The sequence below is a fragment of the Aphis gossypii genome, chromosome 2 (assembly GCF_020184175.1).
Source record: "Aphis gossypii isolate Hap1 chromosome 2, ASM2018417v2, whole genome shotgun sequence".
Taxonomy (NCBI): domain Eukaryota; kingdom Metazoa; phylum Arthropoda; class Insecta; order Hemiptera; family Aphididae; genus Aphis; species Aphis gossypii.
This window is the reverse complement of record NC_065531.1, coordinates 62,910,026-62,935,702: the sequence shown is the minus strand read 5'-3', so window position 1 is coordinate 62,935,702 and position 25,677 is coordinate 62,910,026. Positions and strand designations below refer to the sequence as shown.

The window sequence follows — 25,677 nt, the reverse complement described above, 5'->3', positions numbered from 1 at the left end:
TTTTTTGCTTTTTTTTTTTTTTTAATGAATACATATATAAATTTAGCTTGAATGTCGTGTGAGAATATCCATAAAGTTCATGGTCGGTGAAATCTGTAAACAAAAAGTATACATTGTTAAAATTATAATATAAATAAATAAATAAATATAATTTTATATAATATGATTTTTAAATAAAAACTCAATAACTATATAATATTTATTTAATATAACTATTGAATTTTATTTCATGCATTAAACTTATTCTCTATTGATTGTATTGCCTTCAATTCCAAACTCTAATTATTAATGTTTATCAATCATAATATTATAGTGATCCATCTACTTGAGTAGAATTATACAAATAGTAAATTAGTAAACTATTAATTGATTATCTTTGGTTATCCACTGAATTACATATTAAATAATTTCATAAGTATATACACCTACATTACATCACATACAACCAATCAATATAGCTTACAGAATTGTTCTGATATATTATGATTATTATGTGTAAATAAATTTGTCATACATTATTATTATTACTATTATTATTATATTAGTATTACAAATATCTCAAACCTTAGTATCTAAGGCTTAGAGCTTAGATGATAGCAATGGGCGTTGCACACACCGAGCATCATGCTCCTGGGAGCGTCACTTTATTATTTTATCAACCACTTAACTAATGTTCTTGTTAAGATTAATGTTGTAAAACAATTTTTTAGCCTATACCAATCATCAGAAACAAAATCTAACAATTAAAGTTGATAACTGATATAATTTAAAAGGGTGCGATAAAAATTGGCCATTGTTTTAGGTTATTTTTAATTGAGAAAAGTTTATTAATGCAACATATAGTGCATATTATAATAAGTAATAACACTAATAGCACTTTTGTTTCAATCAGAATTTTCCTTTAGTAATTTAGTGGATTAACTGAGAAATTTGCTTATCCATAGTTGCTGTGCCACCTTAATCCAAGGATAATCGAAAGTTGAATTATTCAGTATATCTTATTAAATAATAATATTCTTATAAGCAAGGATTAAAACTTTATGTTTTAAATTTGGAAAATATGTTTAGGTATACAATTTATTGAATAAAATACAATTCACAAAAATTAGGCACATGAGAGAACAAATAAAATGGCCATTTAAAGGTACAATATTAATATATTGGTAAATTTGAAAAAATTGGATAAAAATAAACATGGGTTGATCAACGGTCACTATTATGATTTTGCAGTATAATAGAGATAATAATAAATAAGTTGAGTACATTGGGAACAATACTAAAATAACCATTGAAGAATTAATTTATTTTGTTAAAATTATAAATTTGTGAAAAAAAAAATTGTTTCAATAAATCTATGAAATATTATGCATATAAAAGTTCTTAAACCTAAATTATGCAAATTCCTACAAAAAATAACAAAAATGCAAAATAATGCAACACATTTTTTTTTATTTGAAATCTGTTTGCTATAGATTGAATTTGTATCAAACCATAATTTTAATATACACGTCTTTCTAAACAAATATGCGAGTGTTTAAAGTTTTGAGCCTTGCTTATAAGTTAAAATACAAATACCAATTTTATTAATGTTAATAAAAATATATCTTATAATAATATGTTACCCACTGTTGTTGATATTTAATTTATTACTTTAAAAATTACTGATAAAAAATAAATTCTTTATTAAAATTATATTCATCATGTAAAATATGTTACTAACTACTCAGAGATTTTATAAGAAACTAAGGTTAACGAAAATTGGAATTAAATGTTAAAGCATTTTATTTAATGCTAGCAATGGCAAAAGCATAAAACTTACCTGGTGAGATGTTTACTTTCTTGATGCACTTCCATTTCTGAGCTTTTAAATTCATTTAGTTCTTTTCGTATAGCTGCTTTATCTTTGGTTGTCAACCGAGTCCATGGTTTATCGGCCCGCCTATCATAGTCGTGTGCTTGTGTCACTTCTATGTAATCATTGAATCGAATAATCTAATTGTTTAGAATTTTAATAATGATTAATACATACACATAAATAAAATTGAAAGTTGAAAACACTTACTTTTTTTTCTTTCAATTCGTCAACTGTTGGCCTAAAACTTAATTTTCTTAACAACATGCGTTTTTTTTCTTCTTTTAATTTTTTTTCTTCAGCAGCTGTTTGTTCTGAAATTCAATTTAGTCATGAAAAAAATTAATTTACAAAATAAAATGTAACAAAATATTTTACTTTTTAAGATATTTCTTTCTTCAAGTTCTTCCTGTGTTGGGCGCATACTCAAACGTCTACAAAATTATTTTTATTTAGATAAAAAATAAACGAATATTTAAGACATAATTTTGATATTTGTATAAGGTTTAAATATACATAATATGAAAATACCTAATAAGACGAGCACCAATGACTTCTTTAGTCTCTTGTCGCTCTTTTTCACTTTGAACTTGAAGAATATTACGATTAATGAGCTCTTGTCGATTGGGACGTAAAGCCAATTTAATAGCAAGACTATCTTTTCTTGCAATTTTTTCAGTCAATCGATCTAAAAATTAAGTACACTCAAGAAGTATTATACAAACTACTAGCCAGATTCATAATTAAATTTTATCTAATTTAAATAAAACATAAAGAATTTTAGTTAATTTAAATATTAATAGTTAAATTAACTCACTTTCTTCATTATCATCTCTGTACAATATGGGTCCATCACCAGAACTGTCATCATCACTAGATTCATTAGGTCTAGCATTTTCTTTATTTTCTTGTAATGAACAAGGTAGTGAAATTCCAAACACTATTGGACGATTAGTACCACTGAAATTTAATTAACAAAAACATTAATAGTAGAATAATTAAAAAATTAAATTAAATTTACCAAAACCGTATCCTGGGCTTAAGTGGAGCCCTTTTGCTATGCAGCGATAAACAAATTAAGAAAAAATAAAATAATAAAGAAATGAAGAGCCAAATGATTGCCAAATAATTGGCAAAAAGGCAAACTATTCACTTTCTTTCTTATAACCTCGACTATTGCAAATTATTTTTATTTACTTCTTTTAATACAATATTTATTATTTAACAACATACTTGAGCAATTGTGATGATTCTTGATTTTGATTAGGTGTTGATGGTTTTTTCAATGCTGACTTAAGAGGTTGTGCATTAAAAACAGGTTCCTTAGCAGGAATCTGCTCTATATGACTAGGAAAACTGTGACGACTTCTTATTCTAAATCCATTAGAATCATCATCATCGTCTACTTCGTCTTCTTCATCATCATCATCTTCTTCTTCATCATAGTCATCATCGTCATAATCATCTTCATTAGGTGCCATTTCCATTTCTTCGTCATTGTTATCATTTGTACGATGATTTTGACGATTATTATCTGTTTAAACAAAACCACTTAAGACATTTTACTTTATTTATTATTTATAATATTATTACGTTGATATAAGTATGATTGTTGAGCTGGTGAGCTGAACATGGGTGGTGGAGGTATTGGGCCAACTTCAGACACCGGTATAGGGGGTTCAGGTAAATCAGAAAGCATTAATGATGAATGCCCAGGATGATTGTTATACATCATTCTAGGGCTGGAATGATAATAGCCTGTCCTAACACCACTGGCCAACTGAGACATATTTTGTCCAGGCATAATCATCGAAGATGTCCTATCACAATTTAACTTCGGAGATTCACAACCTATGATCAGAAAAAATAATTAAATTAGTAAATGATTTTATGTAGGTGTGCGTGATTACCATTTAGTGGTTTAATTACCTGATGGCAATAGTGAATTTGGAGGTCTGGTAGGTGACTGACCTGATCCTACCAATAATGACTGATTAGGTGCATGGTAACAGAACAGACGTCTGGTGAGTGTGCCACCAGGACCCGTGAGCGAATTTGGTCGTTCAGGTTTTGAGCTACTGGGCTGTTCAGCTACATGCTGCTGCTGCTGCTGCTGCTGTTGTTGTTGTTGTTGTTGCTGCTGCTGCTCAAAACTTAATTCTACTGGCTCATTATGGCCTTGCACTGTTTCAGTCTTGTTATCTTTGTTCAAGTCTAAAACAATGAAAAATAATAAGTTTATTATAATCATATGCTAGTATAATTTATTGTATACCATAAACAATTATTTTTATGGAAGTGTATAAACCAACTTAAATACATTCATAAAATAAAACGTTTGGAATTTTTAGTAAAAGTACAGTATTTAATAAATATGTTAACCTTTTGATGTGCAAAATAGTTTCTAACTATTTTTTTTAGGTCTATACTATTAGTGAAAATATAATACGCGACATCTATGCATATAACGTATAAAAATTATAAAAAATATGCATCAAGAAGTATCGTATGATTTAATTTGAATTTAATAAAAAGATTACTTTTTAACTAAATAAAGGTATATAATTCTATGAATAATTATGCAATAATATCAAAGCGACAATTATTTATTAAGTTTGAATAATGTTGCATTAGCTTACAGCATGTAAAATATAAATAATCGATGATTATTTATTAGTAGAAATATAATATAATATAATCATATATTATACTTTTTACGTTTGTTACTTAATAATAATTTTCAAATAATCAATAGTTTAAAAAATTGTACTTGGCATTTTCACATACAACTATTACATAATATTATCTACAATTCACAACTACATCACAATATTATTCAAACTAGCCATGGCCGCTAAATATCAATATTTGGCAGATATGTAATTTTTTTTTTTTCGTACGAAATCAGAGAAAATAGAATACATTCAAAAATAATAATTTTTGATGTAACTAATCATTCTTTATTATTCCTTAGTACAAGGCCTAAATATTCTAAAATTAGATCAACACATTCCATTTCACGTCACATAACTTAAATGGTCCAGAAATAGTTAACTAATCTATGGTCTCGTGAGTTGCCAAATATTTATTATTCTTTGCAAAATATCTACACGTATCATTAATGTTGCGTGTTTTAATTTTAATCTGATCAAAACATGAGTTTTTTCAGAGATCTAAAAAATGGATATTGATAATGGTCGATAGAAATTATATTAATAAGTATACAATTAAAGGCATTCTAAATTCCTTAAAGACCCAATTAAATTTAAATTCCTTATAGTGAAATTATGTACAAGTGTACACAAAAATGTGAAGAATATTAAGTACATAGTATAAAAATATTTAAAACAATATGTGTATAACTGAATAAGTGCAAGTATTGATTAATAATCTTCTGTACATAGATAAATAGTATAATATAATTTAGAGCGTATAAATTAAAACAACGATTTGGCATATAAAATTATATCGATTAAAGTAAAGTACATAGATATATAATTAGTATTCGATAGTGTCGACGTAAATGTACATGTTTATTATTAAAACGTAATAATATTTGGCAATGGATAATGCACATGTTTCTCTAATGTTTTGTTGCAAATATTATGTTTACTGAAGACAAGCAACTGATATAATAACACTGTATTATGTATAATAATAGTGACGGCAGTTGATTTAAGTAATTTAAATTAAATATACTACATTTTAATCAGTAAAAAATATAATAAAAAGTAAGAACTATGTACCTACATACAAAAGCTATTAAAAATTAAAGTTATCACAAAATTAATATTTTTATTTAAAAAATTAAATACCTCGAACTAGCACAATGATGATATTTAAAATAGTTGCTAAAATAAAAGTTTAATTTAATATTATGCCAAAATATTTAATTTAATGCTATTTGATGAGCAAGGAAACAAATTCAAATTTATAAATTTAAATAATATTTATTACAAAAATTAATTATTTTAGTAACTTACGTGAAAATGCAAAAAACGAGGTTTATTAAATGTACTCAACATTAAAAATAGCTGCTTTTAAATATAACTAGATGTATTTATTTTTATTTTTAGTACACTTCCGCGTGTAACCAAATAACTGTATTGTTGAAAATTACCTTTGCAAAAATAAAATTGTATTTTATACATACAACTGTAAGTGTTAATAAAATATTGTATTTTATTTAAATTTTACAAATCTGAAACATTTACGTAAATATTCATCAAGTTATAAATTTAACTTTTTGAGAATAAATTTGGTCTGTGCTCATGAATGTATTTAATAGAGTTTGCAAATGCTAAGTAACATTTATTAAATGATTAATACCTAATTAATAATTGAAATAATGTAATGTAGGTATGTGAGTAATGAATATCAATAAAAAAATAAATCATAGATAATATTATCAATTTAAACTTAATGAATATAAAAATATTTATGATTTCTGAAAAGATTATACAAAGTGCTATATAGTGCTACACAGGTGTACAATAATTTATTCCAAGAAAGCTTTATAAATTATTTCGTTTTTTCGTTTTTACTGTTCTTTTGAAAACATCGATATGTTAAGATTTAATTTTTTAATTTTAGAAGGGTGGCATCTATGACCATGACACGGATGAAAACTACAAGAGTTTTAAAAAAAATCTAATAATAGCTAGGCCTTATAAAATATACATATACTTGTTACTTCAACGTTTATGACAAATTTCTCGTTTCTGTATAAATGTTTTATGGTTTATTACGAGTAATTTTAAAGCACCGCTGAATATAACGCTAGTTACACACTTAAATTTGATTTATTATTCGATTAACTATAATATATATTTATATGATTATAAAATATTATTATTTCACATAAAATAAAATTACAAAAAGTTATAAGTTTATAACAAAGGATATATTAACATTTAACATTATACATAATTAGTAATTTGTTTTATCAATCTAGAAATATAAATACAAATTCGAGCCTAATGTTTGTTTTATACTTAAAATATTATTTGTTCCTCACTGTTCTTGTAATCATTTACATTATAATTTAAACATATTTGTAATTTTTTTAAATAAATACATAATCAACTTTTATTATTAAAAAAAAATATTTCTTTTATTATATACTATTAAGTATTAGTTTTTTAAAATTTTATTACAGACGTAAGTTTCAAGAATACTTGTAAATTCGTTTTGAATAAAATCATGGATATTATTTTATTGTTGAAATTTCAAAATTGTAAATTTGTACTTCGTGTGAATAATATTAATTGAAAAAATGGATTAATAATTAGATTTAACATAATATAATAAAGAAAAAAATGCTGAAAGATACAATGAATGGCGTTATTATATATAATATTATATTATAGAGTAAGGATATTTATTAAGTATGTTAATTAAAGGTAAATATTTCATATTAAATTTCAAAATAAATTTAACAAATAAAAAGTGGTTAAATTTGGTAAGTTTGAATAAATGATATAAAAGTATTAGCTTGAAAATTATAATATAATCCGTACTACCTATTATTATTTTATATATGATAAACGGAATTCAGCGAAATTCAGACTTATTGAAACATGAAGACAATCTCGCATTTTTTTTTAAATTCAATTTTTTACTTTGGAGAAGGAATATTTGTAAATAGAAAAGACAAAAATTAAATATCGATCCATACTATATATTTTGCATTTTGCATAAATGCTGTTTATTATACATAGTCGATATAGTAACACACACGCGATTATAGTTACGCCGTTACGCAGTAATATACTATACATAAACCCTTCTCTTAAAAGCATTTGAAAAATGCGATAATTTTGATATTCGTACGTGTGAAATACAAACAACACAGCATCAATTGTTTCATCGAACAGTAATTTTGACATTGACTGCGTATCCCAACCGCACCACACGTAGAGTACTTGGACACGCGCGTGACGATAACATTATTATCATTTGTAAATAATTGGATTTCCCTCAAACCGTTCACTCAACCGTCACAGGTACAACAATATAGTTTTTTACCTTCAATTTTTCGAACGAGCGCTGTCGAACGGATGACGATCGCGTGCAACGGCGGCGATGATCTCTTCTTTCTTAAAGTACGCATCGCGGCGACAGGCCCATATCTGTCCATAGGAAAACCCGTTTGGGTCCGAAGTCTGAAGTTATCGTTGACTACCGAAGGCATTTCAACACGGTAATCGATTTCCTGACAACGATGATGTTATATTTTAATAGTATATACGCGAACGGCAGATTGTCGATTATTGTGCAATATCTGAATTCTGATTATGATCATTAGAAAATGGGATATAGTTCGTTGAGCGATGAAAAGAAGGGAAAGAAAAATATCGATCACCGTGATGGCTACACGAACGCGCGACGACTAATAAATATATCGACTAAAATTTGTCTAGCACGCTCGTTTATACGAGGAAATTTTAACGCTACACTAGTCGCCCACCCGTTCAAAACATCGGCAACGGAGGCGGCGCAGAGAAACTGGGAAGTTGCACCTCTGGCATTCAACTATACACTAATATTACTATTATAATAATATTATGTTCTTCCAACAAATATGCTACGGCTATGATATAATAATATAGTATATTGGTATTTTTATAAAAACAACACGCAGGCGCGCACAATAGTATTTTGCTACAATATAATCTATTGTTATGTATTATATAACATTAATTATTATTAATATTGCTGCTAAATAGCTTTTATTGTGTTGGTGTCATTGGCACGAATAGCTACTTCATTACTTGAACATATTTAGTAAGAGTCAAATCAAATAAATAGGCACATCTAAATTAGACAACAATAAACTTGAAATGTTTATTGATGGATAAAAATAAAACGGTTATTATAGTTCGTACATTGGCATTTTTGGAAAATAAAATAATTTACTACCAATTACGAGATAAAAAAAAAATATACATAAAAATTGAAAAAGAATTATTGAAATCAACATAAAGATACAAGTAAAACTCTAAGATCCCATATAGGTTGGTGAGTGTTATACGCCTATACACTAGTATGTTAAATACATAAATAGCACCCCCGCGATTTTCACTCATGAACCGCCCCCGACATCACCACCACTGTTCTCTATGCATTAGTCATAAAACATCTACATGTCATAAATAATTATATATTAAGTGGACTATTGGACACAATGTTATTGTCAAATACTTTATTATTATTTTCATCCTATCCTAACGCCACTGCTGATGACGCATCACACATTAATTAATCAACAACACGTGGTGGCGCTGCAGAATTTCTAAAAATAAACAACAAGTGCCAATTTATTATTTGCATATCACGCGTCGTTGACGCTTGGTTCCAACGTAAACGTAAAATGTTAAAAACTAGTTGTCGTGTGTTTAGTAATTTATACAATACACGAATATAGATGTATTCGCAAAACATAGGTTTCCGAACTTTCATTATCAAAAATATTCATACTTTAAAACTGAACACTGATATTATAATATGATACCAAGTAAATATCTAATGTTTCAACCATCGTCCACACAAAATTCACATAATCCACATATATTAGAAATATCAGTCCAAAAATTAACAGTATATATTACCATTAGACATGGACATGGTAATAATTTTTACATCATCTCTTTCAAGAGTTCAAGACGTAAAAAATATAATTGTATAATAAATTTATAGAATATTAGTCTATTACTTGTTACATTAATTGGATCATGATATTATATATATAGTAATTATTGATAATTTTAGTTTTATAGCTTTGTATTGTACATAACTGCACAATTGTATTTATAATATTACCAACATTATATAGAAATATATAAAAATTTATATTTGTCAATATCCATATTAATAATGCGAGAATGTATTTTAATTATTCAATTGTATTAACTAATAAAATTATAATAATTTATTTTCTTTATCGCACCTATTTCAAATAACTTTTAAGAAAACTTAATATATGTTTAACATGAAATTATACGTATTTAAAATTTTGAACTCATAAACTTCATACTAATATGTTATGTAAGATCCATTATCTTTAAAGAGAATAAATACAATTTTTTTTTTATAAATAGTGTTTTATAATGCATACAATTTTCGAAAATGCAATAAATCACGCTGATGGTTACTGAATCGCTTCTTGACAATTATTAATTATTTTTAAGTTAAATAAAAACTAATTACCTTCTATAATCGGAGTGATAATAGATGACAAAAATAATTAAAACAGGGTTGGCAACCTTTAACCAAAAAAATTCCATGCACTTAAAAAATTGCATACTTTATGAAACACCCATTAAATAATATGGAACGTATATAAACACGAATTTGCGCCGTCGTGCATCGCACACGTATATTTGTATACATGCAAGGATATATTATTATATATAGGTATATGAGAGTTCCTGTACGAGATAGCAATGGCAGAACGAGAGGGGGATATTAGTTTAATTTTAGCACCCCCAGATTAAAGCAGCTAGGGTTAATGTTAAAATTTAGAATATTTATTTTATACCAAACTCCAGTCGTTATTTTATCGATATTAATAAAAATGATATGAAAAATAACTACAGAAAGAAATACTAATTACACATATAAATATAAATAATACAATGTTATATGCATTTTTATAATGATAAAAGCAACAACAAATCCTATTTTACAAAGAGTAAACAGTATTTTAATTAGCTAAATATAAAATTTTATAAATATTTATGAAGAATAAATCATTGATATTTGATAAACTAGCAAGTTGGTTTTTTATTCTTCTTAAAAGTAGATGCTCACGTCTCACTTTTAACTAAAAATATATTATAAGACTTAATATTCAATTTTTTTTTTATTTTGAAGGTTATATTGAATTGTAAATTTTGATACGTTTGACATTTTTTGTTTTTATTATTTAGGTAAAATTTTCGTTTTATTATATTTTATAGTGTTTTAGTGGAAAATTATTTTTAACGAGAAGAACTAAAGGACTTTTAGGATTACTAACTATTATCTTATTCCTTACAATCAGTCTTAAAAATTTTTTTAATTGTGAATGCAAACTATGTATGTTGACAGTATAAGTGTACACATTATATAAAAATATTAAACCTAAAGTTACTTAAAAATACAAGTTTAATTTGAATAGCCTGGTAATTTATAAGTTATAGTTAAGTCTTAAAATTTTGAGGTTTTACTTGGTTGTTATTATATTAAATGTATATTTTATTTTTGTACTTATTTATAGTGCACTATATTTACTGCCTTATATAAATTATTATAATAATTTATACTTCTCAACACCGTGGATATACCGATGACAGTTTAACTCTCATGTCTATTTTATATTAATAATATTAAATTTATTTTAACTACCTACGTGATAGAATCTTGATTATACAAATTTTCAAAAAAATATATCTGCTAAATAATTTACATTATAAAATTTAACAAAGTTCTCACTTTAATTTAAAAAATACACTCTTCGTATGGTATATAATACCTAAATAATTAAAAAATTATAGTCCTAAATAGACTTAAAATTTAAAAAATCAGAACTTGAATAAATTCATAATTCAAGGAAAAACGGTGGCATGCTTGGTGAATCATTTTGTATTTTATGAAAAATATTTCCGAGAATTATTAAAGTATCAATCCTACTTATTTGATTTAATATATACATCTTAACTATACAGTATACTACTTATACTAAGGAACTTTTTAGTTATGTATTTAAAATGTAATACAAGAAAGTAAAGCTAAGAATCTAAAATAATGTGCAACGTGCATAATATAATAAATAAATGTAAAGACTAGGTCTTGACTAAGGTCACTGCTACGTGAATACGTGATTTGGCACATGATGCATGAATGAAATCGGTGACACGAGTTTTTATTTATTAATATTTATAAAAAAAAAAATTTCTGAGAAAACCAACGAAAAAAAATAGATTCCAAACCTTTATATAAAATTATGAAAGAAAGTAAAAGTAAATGCCTACAAAATTAGATAATAAAATGCAACTTAATTGTTTCACAAATTGTTAAAATAAATACATTTTACATTACCTATAATTTATTAATATTAGGTGATATTAATAAAAGCCAAATTTAACTCCTTGATGAAATAATGAGTTAATAACAGCTTATAAACATATTAATTAAATAGATATGATTTAAACAAATTAAGTTCAAACAAAAATCATAAAACACTTAAATTAATTAATAACTATTAAACAAAGAATATTTTTAGTTGATATTGAAATATGAATGATTGTGTCAAGTTTTTTATTCTAAATTAAAAATATATACCAACGGAAGGACAGGAGATAGTAAATGTTTATTTTAGAAATATAAATACAATACATAGTTTACCCAATCATTTTTTATAGTTTTATTTATTTATTTTTATATTTTATGAATGTGACACAAATTAAAGATAGTTTACATACTGTACAGTTACTATAACTGTTAATGCTATTATGTTTCCCATACGTAAACGATCATATTATGAAGATGAACATCGCTATATGAACATAGTTAATATCAATGTTCCATTATTAGTTCTCACCAACCGTGACTTGAGTTTATAATCTGATCATAACTAACAAGTAATACAATCTCGATTTCTATCAAAATCGCAATACATTAAATTTCTCAAATTACAGTTAATAATCTTTTTTAATATTTATTATTATATAGGATAACATTACAAGTTTAATAATTATATATTTTTTTTTAGCTATACGTTTTAATATAATTGTGATTATTGGCTTTTTGTACCAATCTATTAACTGATTTTAAAAAATACTGCCATTAAGTTCCTGCGTTCTTTTAGTTATTGGTAATATATTATATTGAATGTCACGCAACATAAAAAAAATATTCGATTTTTAATATATATATATATAATTTCCACATACTAAAAGAACTAATATAATAATAAATAATAAAATATTATTACATAATATTAAATATATTAGAATAATACATATTATAGATAATAGTAATATAGAAAAAATAACTACGATCTGTTGACTCTAATATTTCTTTATCCTATATATTTCATTAATCTTTAGATACCAATTCTGAATGTTATTTATTTAAATAAGTAATATGACAAAAATCTTAATTTAAATTAGTATTACAAAAAGTAATTGTATTAATCTATGAAACTCGGAAAATTTTATGTTAAAAAACATTTTAGAAATAAGTTTCAAAAATAAACTAAATAATTGTTTTTACACAGAAGGTTGATCCATTAAGGAATACGAAAAATTATATTCGTTTTAATAATGGTTATTTTTAATTTTTATAGCAATAAAATATTAATTTACTTTAAAGAAAAACTACAATATTTGACTGGCGTTTACAAATATGTAACATACCTCTGTGAAAACAAGAACATTTCATTATATATCCCATCATTGGTTGTTTTGGGGGTAGTTCGGATGTTAGGTAACATGAATAAATTAGTTACAACTCGATCTAAAGCAGGATTATGATATTTTATAAATAAAAAAACAGGCAGTTGTTTGTATTTTATTCAAAGTTGACCTTTGTAAATCGTCTAGTGGTATACTGTCAAAAGCTCATAAAAAAAAAACAAATTAACCAGCAATGAAATGGCAGCAGCTACACGGCAGGTCACGTCACACGAAGTTTAAAAACCTAACTACCGTTGCCGTGGATATGCGATTTGAGGGGGCCCCATGGCATAGTGGAGAATACACGACATAACATTACTTTTTCCTGTGTGTAATAATTCATTTCCGCCTTACCTAAAAATCCAATCAGGGTAGCCAACTCAATAACGTCTATAGGCGGGAAAGGTACATTCGATAATTTACCTAATATAGTAGGAATGACTAGATAATTTACTTTAAAATGTAAATAATTAGTTTATTACAGATGATAAATTAACAAATGGTTTTTAAATTATTTTTATAAAATAATAAAAATTCAAATTTAAAATGTAATAATAATATTATAATAGGTATTATCGTATATTGCTTGAAATAAATCGAATAAAAAATTTAAATTAAAATATAAATTTTTTACTTTTATAAAATAAAATTGTTTAGATAACTGAAATTAAAATGTCATTAATTTACAGGAAAAAATTAATTAAAATAAGTATTATTACAGTGACAATTATTTAATGGCATTATAAGCCTTTTAAATCCTATATTACAACGTTTTTAGTAAGTTTCGAAATGAACGATTATACATTTATAACAAACATTTTATTAACTTTACTGCTTTAACTATTAGGTGTGTAGTTATTTATTCTTAAATAGCAATACGCAGTACATAAATTAATTATTTTTTTTAGTGGTATAATTAAATAATTATTTTTTGCCGCACTAATAAATAATAATGAATTTATCAAAATCGATTATTACCTACTACACTGTAAAGTAAATATAATTTGTAGGTTAACTTTGATAGAGTAGACGACTTTTAAGCTTTTAACAATGAAGCAACTAGAGCTAAAATGTAACGGGGGCACTATACTATTAAATATGCAGTCATACGGATACAGTTGATTTTTCGGTAACTAGATAGAAAGTAATAGAAAATATTTAAAATAAAGTAAAAAATAAGTATTTAGTAAAATTTCTACATCATACACTATTTTTTTTATGATAATATGTTTTTTTTTTGTTTGTTTGTTTTGGTCATTACGTTTTTTAACAGTACAAAATAATAAAAATATTAACTTATGTTTTTGTAAGTAATTCATTAATTTACTAATATTTCATTATTTTTATATTTTTAAGCATTATTTCACCAGAAAAAAATAATATAATATGATGATGTTTTTCAAAAAACACAATTTTAAAATCCTTTACAAGATTTCTATGAAGTTGTTTATCGTGGTTAAAACATACTGTAAATTAAAATTTTATTTCTATAAGCGTTTGGAGAGAAAAACATAATTTAATACTTATGGCAAAACTGTGAGAATTACTTACTCTGAAAAATTAAGAACAACATCAAATGCTTACAAGCGTATTTATTATTTACATTTTTTTTTGTTTTGTATCTGTCGCAAGGATTTGGAACTAAGCATATGATTCAATTTTAATGGTAATTTCTGTAAATAAATTTTATGTAGTGGGTTCAGTAGTTCAGTTACATAAGTTGATCTAGTTGATAATGGGGGAAGGATCAATGTAAAAAATAATAATAATTGGAGAAATTAAATACATTTTAATTATTATATTAAGTGAACTGATTAGGAATTTTACATTATTAATAAATAACTACATAATTTTAAAAAGTATTTAATAATATTGAGATTTATTAGGGATTCAATTATGTATTTAATAGGTGTCCAATTACTGTAACAATGAATTGTAAGTAAATGGGGAAATGTATTTTAATGGCTTCAATTCGACAAAATAATATGATACTATAGACTGATAAATAATATAATAAATAAAAACCATAAATAATACTGCATTGTTACACAAACAAACAGTATCGATAGATTCACACCATTAATAGATAATATCTTAAAATTAATCTACAGATTTTGAAAATATTACATATAGATAAATATATAATAAACATAAAAGTTTAAGTTCCATCAAATAATTTTTTTTAATCATAACAATATAATTCATTTAAGATTAAAATATATATTTTGTCAAAATTATAACTGTAAATATCTATAAATAATTAATTATGATTGTATATTTTTTAGTTTTTTAGGTTTAGTAGAAACGACTTAAAAAAAATATCTGAACATTGTATCAAATTTTCAAACCTTTTGATAAATTTGAAAACAATTGAAAATTTTATACAACTTTTACTACTAAATATTTATAGTTTGTAAATTTTTGTGATTTTAACGAATTTTTTTAAACTTAAACTTAAAATGCCGATACAAGAAAGGTGTTTTTTTTTTGGTTACTTAACCCCGTCTATATCTAAAAAAGCGGTTAAGTGGGTACCGCTCTGCTGTACATTAAGTGTCGTGTGGATCACTATTATATATTATAGAAGTGTTAAATTTGAATCCAATAATAGGTATCATAGTATACGAAAAACGATTCTGACCATAGATGATTGGTCAGCCTAGGATATAATTTCCAGTGGTTGGTGAAAAAGCCAAAAGGTGTTTGTTTATATGGCCTGAATATACCAAAATTCAAGTTCATTTATAATTATTGTAAGGTAAACTTATGAAAAATCTTGTATTAAACTTTCAACTCTTAGCTACTAATGCAAATTTTTAATGAATTATACCTACAAAATAATTTGCAAACATTCATGATTTTGACGAATTTTTGTCAATACTTGAACTTCAAAAAAAATTGTGCCTATGTATTTCTATAATTTTTTAATCACTATAAGAATAACTTATGAGAAACTTTGAATTAAATTTTAAGTAAAATTGACTCGGCCAAAAAATTTTATCGACAATTCAAAAAAAAATTTACAGAAAAATTGAAAATATTTCAGTTGTCTATAAATAGCTCAAAAAAAAATCAAAATATTTTGAAAATTAAATCATGTTAAATGTCAATCTAAATAACTGGTGAAATTTACAAGTATCTACGACCTATACTTTTTGACTTATGAATAATAACAAATATTTAAAATCGTTTGAGGATAAATCGTAATCGTTACGCTATTTCGTAAAAATTTAAAATTCAAACTCGCACTTAAAATTTTCCTTACATGATGCTTCAAGTTTTCTCTATAGCTACCTGAAGGAAAACTTATGTTTACAACGTTGTATTTTTAATCCTTAGTTTATAAATACAAAAAATGTTATGATCTATCAACTTCAAAATTACTTGCAAATTTTCGCGATTTCGACAGATTTCGTAAAAATTTGATCTATAAACGCTTATAAAAAAAATTGTGACTAACGATTTTTAATTTGTTTTAGCTACAATTAGAACAACTCATAAGGAACCTTGTATTCAATTTTCAAGTTTTTTTGGTCATCCAATATTTGTTTATCAATACTTCAAAAAAAATTCTCATAAAAATCGAAAATTTCAGTGGTCTGTAAATAACTCAAAAAAAGTCAAAATTTTTGAAAATTTAACTGTACATAGATAACACTAACATTTGAATTACAACTATATAAAAAAATCGATTAGGTCGAAAACTGGTTTTTTTCAAATTCAAGTTTTTCCGTCATTTATTTTTTGTTTTTTTTTAATTTTTTTGAAAACTGTTATGAAATGGTCAGTTTTGACCTCTATAATGCACCAAGGATATTCATTTTGCAATTGGAAACCACCCCGAAAGTTTGAAATTAAAGCCTTATTTCGAATATGTAATTCTGTACACAGTGTACACAGACACAAAAAAAAAACACACACACACATCATTGTAAAATACTAAAATCAATACTTTTATCACTCCGTTAAGATTCTAAATTCTAAAAAGATAATTTAAATGTTTGGTGAAAATTTCCAGTACCTATTTACGGTTATTAATATACGATAAACATCAAATGTCATAAAAATTTCAACCTCGAACAGTCTTAAAATATGAATATGACTTTCCGGTAAACGTTTTATTTTTTCTAAGGGTAGGAAAATAAATAAGAAATCTTGTATTAATTTTTTAAATCCAATCCAAGATAATAAAATAAAAATTATTATGAATTTCGAACTACAAAATAGTTTGTAAAATTTAGTGATTTTGATGAATTTCGTCCGAAGTTTTTTTTTATTAAATTTAAATGCTAACAGAATTAGGTAGGTACCAGTATACATTTTCGATAATTTTAAATTAGTATATTTTATGAATTTTCAAGCATTTTTACGTCTCAATAAATTTTTGGCATTAAAAAAAAAGAGGAATGGTCAAGTGAGAAACGCTCTGATGTATAATATGATAGATATCATTGTATACGAAAAACGATTTTGAACGGAGATGATATTTTAGCTTAGGATATACTTTCCAGTGGGTGGTGAAAACTACAATAAGAACAATTTTAAGAATCATAAAAAAACTTAACCTTTTCACTTCAAAAAAAAACAATATTTTCAGTGATTCGTTTTTGAGTTACAATTATATAAAAATCGATTTTTTTGGAAACTACTTGAATTTTTTTACTTTTGACCTCTATATTGCACCAAGGATATTCACTTTGTCATCGGAAACCACCCCTGAAGTTTAAAATTGAAGCATTATTTCGATAAATTATCCTGTACACAGGGACAAGAAAATACATCATAGTAAAATCAATACATTTAATCACTTCATTCAGAATTTAATAATCAAAGCAAATTTAAATCTATAATATCTATGAACAGATCAGTTTAAATATTTTTTAAATTATACGTCATGTGTAAAACATTGACATTAACGTTTGGTAAAAATTTCAAATAATTTCAATAACTTTTTGTTTGGTTTTCCCAATTTATTTATATATTTATATTATAATAAATATATTATTTATAAAATATATTAAACATTTTTATATGATAAAAAATTAGATGCAATTGTCCAAAACCACCATTATTGAAAATCGACTATTTATCAGTTATCGTGTATTCGTGTATACACTATACATGCACGAACCACAGAAAAACACATATCATATTAAATTAATACGGCCGATTAGTGTTACGTCACAAATGTTATAAATCCTTATCAAATATTCCGTACTATATGAAAAGCATATACTTTTAGAAAATTTGAACGAAATTGTAGTTTAAACTTTCAATTTACGCGATTTTTCATCAAACTAACTATTCACAGTGCAATAGTACACACAAACCTTAAGAATTAAACAATTATGTTTTAACAATGTGTAAATAACGTGTATAAAAGCCATGTTAAACTCAAAGCATCAAGTGGGCCAAATATATTGGATAGTTTACTATGAGGGCCGCACATAAAAATTTAACGAAAAAAAATATTTTATATAAAATTTTTCTATTTTATTCTTTACGCTTACGAAAACAGCAGGTACAAAAAGAAAACAAAAAATATTAAAAAACAACTATCAACAAAAAAATTTTCACTAACATTTAAACAAATCAATTTATTTATTTAAGAGTTAAGTGACTATATTTGACATCTCTTCTCTCCCACCAACTTTTTAATTTCAAGAGAAATATTACATGGGTCAGAGAAAGAGAAAACAAACAGTGCGCTGACATCCTCTTAATACATTTGCATATTAAACTTTTAATTTGATACAAAAATATTAAAACTAATAATTTAGATCAAACAGACTATTATTATTCATCAATATTTATATTAACATTTTCATGTATATTTTCTCTTATTCTAAAACAATTAATCAAAAACAATTATAACACACACTTTTGTAATTCTCAGTACTATTAATGAGAAATTTAAACATAGTTTTCTTAATATTAATATTTGGATAATTATAATTTTAATGTATTTTATTATTTAACTGCTATTTTTTTCATTGAATGTGTCATATGATTTGTAATTTGTACTTACCATTCATAAATTGGTTAGAATATCTATTTTGTTGTTGTTGAAAAAGCATTGATGAACCAATTGTAGGAGTGACGGTAACACAAGTAGTTGTTCCACTTGAAGTTTGATTTAGTTGGGATGAATTATCTAATAAAATAATTTAAAATCAAATAAATAGATGGTTAAACAATTAACAAAAATAATATTTATACAAAAAGTTCTTAGTTTCTTGAAGCATAATGTAAAGCTTAAGTATATTAGTAAAATGGACTTATTATGCATATACACATATAAGGAGAATATAATTCAGATGTTCTCAAAGTGTAAGGCACTACCCTCCGGTGGGTCGCGAAAGCTTTATAGGGGGGGGGGGGGGAGAAGGCAATTTTAAAAATCAACATTGCATTGGTTGAACAATCTATCATATCCTAATAGTTATCAAGAAACATACATATGTGAAGGATTATTTTATGCATACACACATTAAACATCTAAATAAGATATTCATCTCTAATATAATTATATTCGCTTTAGACTACCAGTTCTTAATCTGGGAGGGGGGGGAAACAAAAATTCAAAAGGCGTGAATATTAAAAAAAAAATTTTATATTTATTTATATCAAGGGTGGCTAGAGAAAAGTCTCGCGAGCCACCAAATATATTAATAAATATGGAAGAGCCAAAATGTAAAAAAAAGTCATATTATTATATAATACATAAATCCATATAAAAAAAAATGTTTTTGTGAAATATTACGAAAAGATGCGAGCCACAAGTCTGTGACGCTAGCTGTGGTTTGGCCACCTCTGATACATATGTAAGACATAATTTCACCTCATTATAGTGAGGGGGCATGAAATCATAAAATAGTAACCTAACCCTTGCTTTAGACCAGCCATGTCAAACTTAAAGTATCAAGTGGGCCAAATATATTGGATAGTTTACTATGAGGGCCGCACATAAAACTTTAATGAAAAAAAATATTTTACACAAAATTTTTCTATTTTATTCTTTAAACTTACAAAAAAATGTACACTAATATTTAAACAAACCAATTTATTTAAGAGTTAAGGGGATTGGAAGCGTTGATTTTCTGTCTTTGTCTTACATACGTGGAATATAGGAAAAATAGCTATACGTGCCTGACAAAAATTAAAGTACTTCTAGTTGTTCGATTTAAAATATGTAAAGATGATTGAATTGGCATACAAGTTTACTTTGCATCAGTTGAAGTATATTTTTAATATTTTCAATATATATTTATATATATTTAATAATAAAAATTGACAAATTTATTAAATTTAAAATATTTATTCTCATCAAAGTATTTATTTTAAACAATAAAACAATCGATAAAGTGCTTCGACCGATGCAAAGTAAACTTGTATACCAATTCAATCATCTTTACATATTTTAAATCGAACAACTAGAAGTACCTTAATTTTTGTGTGGGGCGCGTATAGCTATTTTTCCTATATTCCACGTGTGTAAGACAAAGACAGAAAATCAATGCTTCCAATCCCCTTAAGTGACTATATTTGACATCTCTTCTCTCTTACCAACTTTTCAATTTCAAGAGAAATATTATTACACGTCATAGTCACTTTTAATACTGAATTTAGATGTGTGTAAATTAAATCTGGATCTAACGGGTGATTAATGACCATGGGCGCCCATTGGGAGGGGCAAGGGGCCCTCCCTGGAAAAAAAATATTAAAATCTTGTAACTCAATAAATATTACCATAATATAATTATTATCTTTACATTTGAGAATTTTTTATTTTGACCCCCCCTAAAATTTTACTTATGGGCGCCCATGTTAATGACTGATCATTAATGAAAATAGTAGCTCACAATCGCACATTGATAAGTACTACTAAGCATAGAAATAATTTTACATTCAAATTTAACAGTTTCTACATATCGTACTGGCACATATTTTTAAAAAGCATGTACATCACCTCATTGAATTGTTTTTTAAATTTAAATCATTTTAAATATTAAAATTTTCTTGTCAATTTTATTTTTTTAATCCCATTTATATTGATAGCCGTGGGTCGAAAAAAAATGAGCTAAGGGTTACATGAATATGATACATAACAGCTCCATTTATAATAAAATAATATATAATTATAAATGATACCAAAATTAGATAAAACTTTCATGAATTGGTGGTATCAATACTACTTATTACTAATAAATAAATACATACAAAATATTTCTAACAGTTCAGTCTTATTAAGTTATGATTGTTATTATTCAATTTAATTAAGTAAACTATATCATACCTGATTCAGAGATCGTATGTGTTTGAGCCATTGGACTATCTAAAAAGAGAATTCCTTTCTGAATTAATTCATCTCGATTTGCTCGCACTGAGATCTTCCTTTCCAAATCTATAAAAAAAAAATTAATAAATAAATTATACCAATTTATTATTATTGACCTGAAAAATAAAAGCTATACTTCTAGATGTCGTTTCAAATTTTTCTGATTTCTTTTTTCGTTTCCATTTCCATGGTTTGAAAAGTTTACCTAATGCAGAAAACTTGCTTGGTTGTTTTCGATCTAGTTGTAAAGGACTGGTACGTGTTCCTGATCCTAAGCTATTAGTTCGAAGTGCTGTACCATTTTGTTTCTTGGCTAAAAATGTATTAAAATTTATAATAAAATAGGTAATATAAGAAATCATATAATAAAATAAATTGTATTACAGTCATTATATTCTCATTGTCGTGCAACTAAATTATAATATTACAAAGTACAAAATTATAAATACAGTTTAAATGTGTATTCAGAAATAAATTAATTTATAGTTTAGAAAATAATAAACAAATATAATACCTACTAATATTAGTTGTAAATACTTTATAGACATTTTTACATTTAATTTTATCTAATTATAAAGAACCTTGGTAAGTTTAAAAATAAGAGATTAAAATCAGTGGCGTATATCACACAATTTCAACACAAATATTTTTTATCATTGACAAAAAAACAGTATTCAGAAAGGCTCCCTAGACTCAGGGTCCTAATGCAGTCTCATTTCTGTATTTATACCACTGATTTATTTGTCATATAAGAAATAAAAAAAAATCTATAGTACTCATAAAATGATTTAAGTACCTAATAGGTATAAATTAAAAATTAAAATACAAAATAATATTAATGAAAGTAGTATATACAACATACTGAATAATACTAAAATTATATTGATTTGTATAAATTTTTTTTTTTTTTTGATAAAATAATTTGTAGGAATATTACTAATTTAAAAGAAGATAATAATTTATAATATTATGTAGGTAAATGTATAAATTAACTTATTTTTTATCATTATAAATATCTAAAACTTCAATAACATTATAAAAAGCATATAACTAGTATAATAGAATACCTATCTATCTACGTCCTATAGCTTATTTTAAAATGCAATGCCTTACAAGATCATATAACATAACAATAGAATGACCAAATTGTTTTTTTTCACAGTAATTTACCGTTACAATAGTGTAAGAAAAAAATATCTAAAGATATTTGGGGAATGTGTATGGTGATGTGTATATAGGTAATATCAACCTAACTATAGGTTTGTTATGTATAGGTCATCAACATTAAAATAAAATAATCTTCATAAAGTACCAATTATAAATTAATAGAAATAAACACTAAATACCTATGTAAAAATAATTAATTATTAACCTATTACTATGAAACTAATATTGTTTAAAATCATATTATATAATTAATATTGGTGCATTAAACTATCAGTCACTTAAAATATTTTTTAATCTTATAGTTCTGCTGTATAAGAACAATATACTTACAATAATAAACAATATACAATTTTATAACTATATACATAATATTTATATTATTATTAAAATAATAATAATAAACTAAACTATTTAATAAAAAAATAAACTAAATTTGAATATTTAGGCCTAAGGGCAATTTAAGGCGAAGAATGCAACAAACAAAACTATTAGTAAAATTAAATTATCTTATACATACTTAATATAGGTAGGTACTAATAACTTTTACCTAGATTGAATAAAATTAAACTTAAATATTTTTCTATTCTAGACAACTTAGAAATAAAGATAAGCTAGATACAATGATTCTTTTTTAAATCTCAACTAATAATAATTTTCAATAATACACTAACATTATAAATCATAATTAAATGCAAATATTATGTATTATGATTTATAAATTAACTTTTAAATAATAAATAATACAATTAACAACCTAACCCTGGCTTAGCTGGCTCAAACATAAAATTGGCATATCCAACATTTAAAGAATTTTTACATTTAAGCTTATTGTCTATTTTAAATTGTATACCTCACAATATACAAAATTACTATAAACTACCTATGTTTAAACATTTAAAGAAGCTACAAAAAGTTATATAGATCATCTTGTAGATCATAGAGTTTACAACTACAAGATAAGTAATAGATAATACTATTAATAACCTATGCTTAACTTTTAAAATATGCAAGAATTAAAAGATAAAACTGTATAGTTTTAATAAAATTATGTTTAATACTCATATTTTACAAAACTGTAATTTTTGAAAGTAGGTATGAGTCATTCTTAATGTTGTTAATGTAACACAATACATATTAATATTATAATATAATAGGTACCTAACATTTTAGTGGGTATTTAAAAAATAAAAATGTTATGTTAGATAACTTTTCATATTTACTATTTTATTGAAACAGTCAAACAGAATCAAAATCAAAATATATTTATTAAGAGTTCAGAAGTTATTCTTTTTTTAAGTGGATAGAATTGTGAAAACATTTACTCTTCACTGTAAATAAATAAATTGATGTCAATTTGTTGACCATGAATTAATCATCCAATGAAGCTTATAACATAAGCATCAATATTATAATTTAAATATTTATTGGTCTAAAATTGTATTCCCTGATAAGATAAATATTATATAAGGTATAATTTAAATTGCAATCCTGACGAAAAAAACAATTTACAAGAACTTAAAAACTCAAATAAAATTGTATATAAATACATGAAATCTAAAAAAAATATATATAATTAACACCTAGTTATTTTTTATACTTATTTATACCTATTAGTATAGGATGTGTTTTTAAACAGGCAATTAAATTGATAAAATGTGTAGTTTTAGTTTTCTTATAAACTATTGAATATATATACTTGTGAATTTGACCGAGTAGGTACAAAATAATGTAGTTAATTAGTTATTCATTTTTTTTGTTTTTTAATGAATGGGTATATAATATGAAATAGATTTGTATATTTGAATAAAATCTTAAGTTTACAGATATCAATAAAATATGCAATTTATTAAGTAGCCTACTAAATTAAGGATACAGTTTACTAGTTTACTAATAAACATACAGTGTTTTAAAGAAAACATCTAAATTTTATAAGCAGCCATTAAAAATGTGCTTACCAATAATAAACTTTCCAGTAGTTGGTGACGTAGGGGTAGTAGCTGTACCACTAGTATGCAAGAAATCCGTTAATGACAAGGAAGACGCAATTATTTGTCTTTTCTCCTCAAAGTTTAAATAGTCCATACTATTACTCCTAGGTTGTTGCTGTAGTTGTTGATGGTCTTGCAAATTGTTCTGCTGGCCATTAGAATCGATCTTGTCTGATGAGGGTGGAAGTGGTTTTTCACCATTTGCGGGTAGACACCCGCTGGACAAACGTACAGACATATTATCACTTTATTGACACATACTAACTAAAAATTCACAACCTCACTAATATTTGTATTACAAATTACATCGGTCTAAGAACAGAAACAAAACAAACACATATAACACAACTAGGTACCTTTGGTAGGTAAAAAATAGAAAGAGAAATATATCATATAATTAATACTATTTAACGAATTAACAAATCACTCGGGAAGCACTTTTATTGAGGGTTTAAGGTGGACCTGGCGAACGAGTCCGCCTAATAGATCAGGATGGCACCAAGTTCCATTGGCGTTCTCCGACACTGACATGCACGGCGGCCAGTATTTGATGTCTGGCGATGCCGTTTTGGGTTCTCGTGGGCATCATAGACGTAAGGTGACCGACGACATTCAATTAACGGAAAATGAAATAATATGATAAATGTACGTACGCCGATCGGAATTCGGGGACGCTCGAACGACCGTTGCGCGCGCGCGTCCAGTCGAGTGTTGCTGTCACGGAAAACCACCGCGGTTTGGCACACGGAAACACTAATCGGACTAATTTAATTTATTTATTACTATTACTATTATTACTATTATTATTATTATTATTATTATTATTATTGTTGTTGTACGGCGGCGGAAAATCAACGGGTTGATTGGTGGGAGGGGAGGTGTATTGGAATTTCG

At 25.3% G+C, this 25,677-nt stretch overlaps 1 protein-coding gene across 2 annotated transcripts; it reads right to left on the bottom strand.

The window, feature by feature from the left end:
• Positions 1-25,677, bottom strand: LOC114122918 (phosphatase and actin regulator 4-A). 2 transcript variants are annotated; one of them, XM_027985719.2, is made up of 14 exons: positions 24,751-25,677; positions 21,765-21,941; positions 21,587-21,694; positions 19,319-19,444; positions 3,782-4,066; positions 3,446-3,703; positions 3,086-3,386; positions 2,874-2,909; positions 2,670-2,812; positions 2,384-2,540; positions 2,231-2,286; positions 2,063-2,166; positions 1,820-1,992; positions 1-93 (listed from the first exon to the last, which is right to left on the bottom strand). In XM_027985719.2, the coding sequence occupies exons 1-14, from the start codon at positions 25,019-25,021 to the stop codon at positions 78-80; spliced, it is 2,211 nt and encodes a 736-aa protein (XP_027841520.2). In that variant the 5' UTR covers positions 25,022-25,677; the 3' UTR covers positions 1-77. The 2 variants fall into 2 exon arrangements, with proteins under 2 accessions (XP_027841520.2, XP_027841521.2); XM_027985720.2 differs by lacking the exon at positions 2,874-2,909 and having other exon boundaries at positions 24,751-25,676.

Bases quoted from the DNA above. Each gene is read 5' to 3' on its own strand.
- LOC114122918 (XM_027985719.2), bottom strand. From the start codon at position 25,021: ATGTCTGTACGTTTGTCCAGCGGGTGTCTACCCGCAAATGGTGAAAAA. The intron at 2,910-3,085 runs GTATGTTGTTAA...ATCGCTGCATAG, and splicing joins GAATCATCACAATTGCTCAA to CAAAAGGGCTCCACTTAAGC. The intron at 2,541-2,669 runs GTGAGTTAATTT...CTTAATTTTTAG, and splicing joins CAGAGATGATAATGAAGAAA to ATCGATTGACTGAAAAAATT.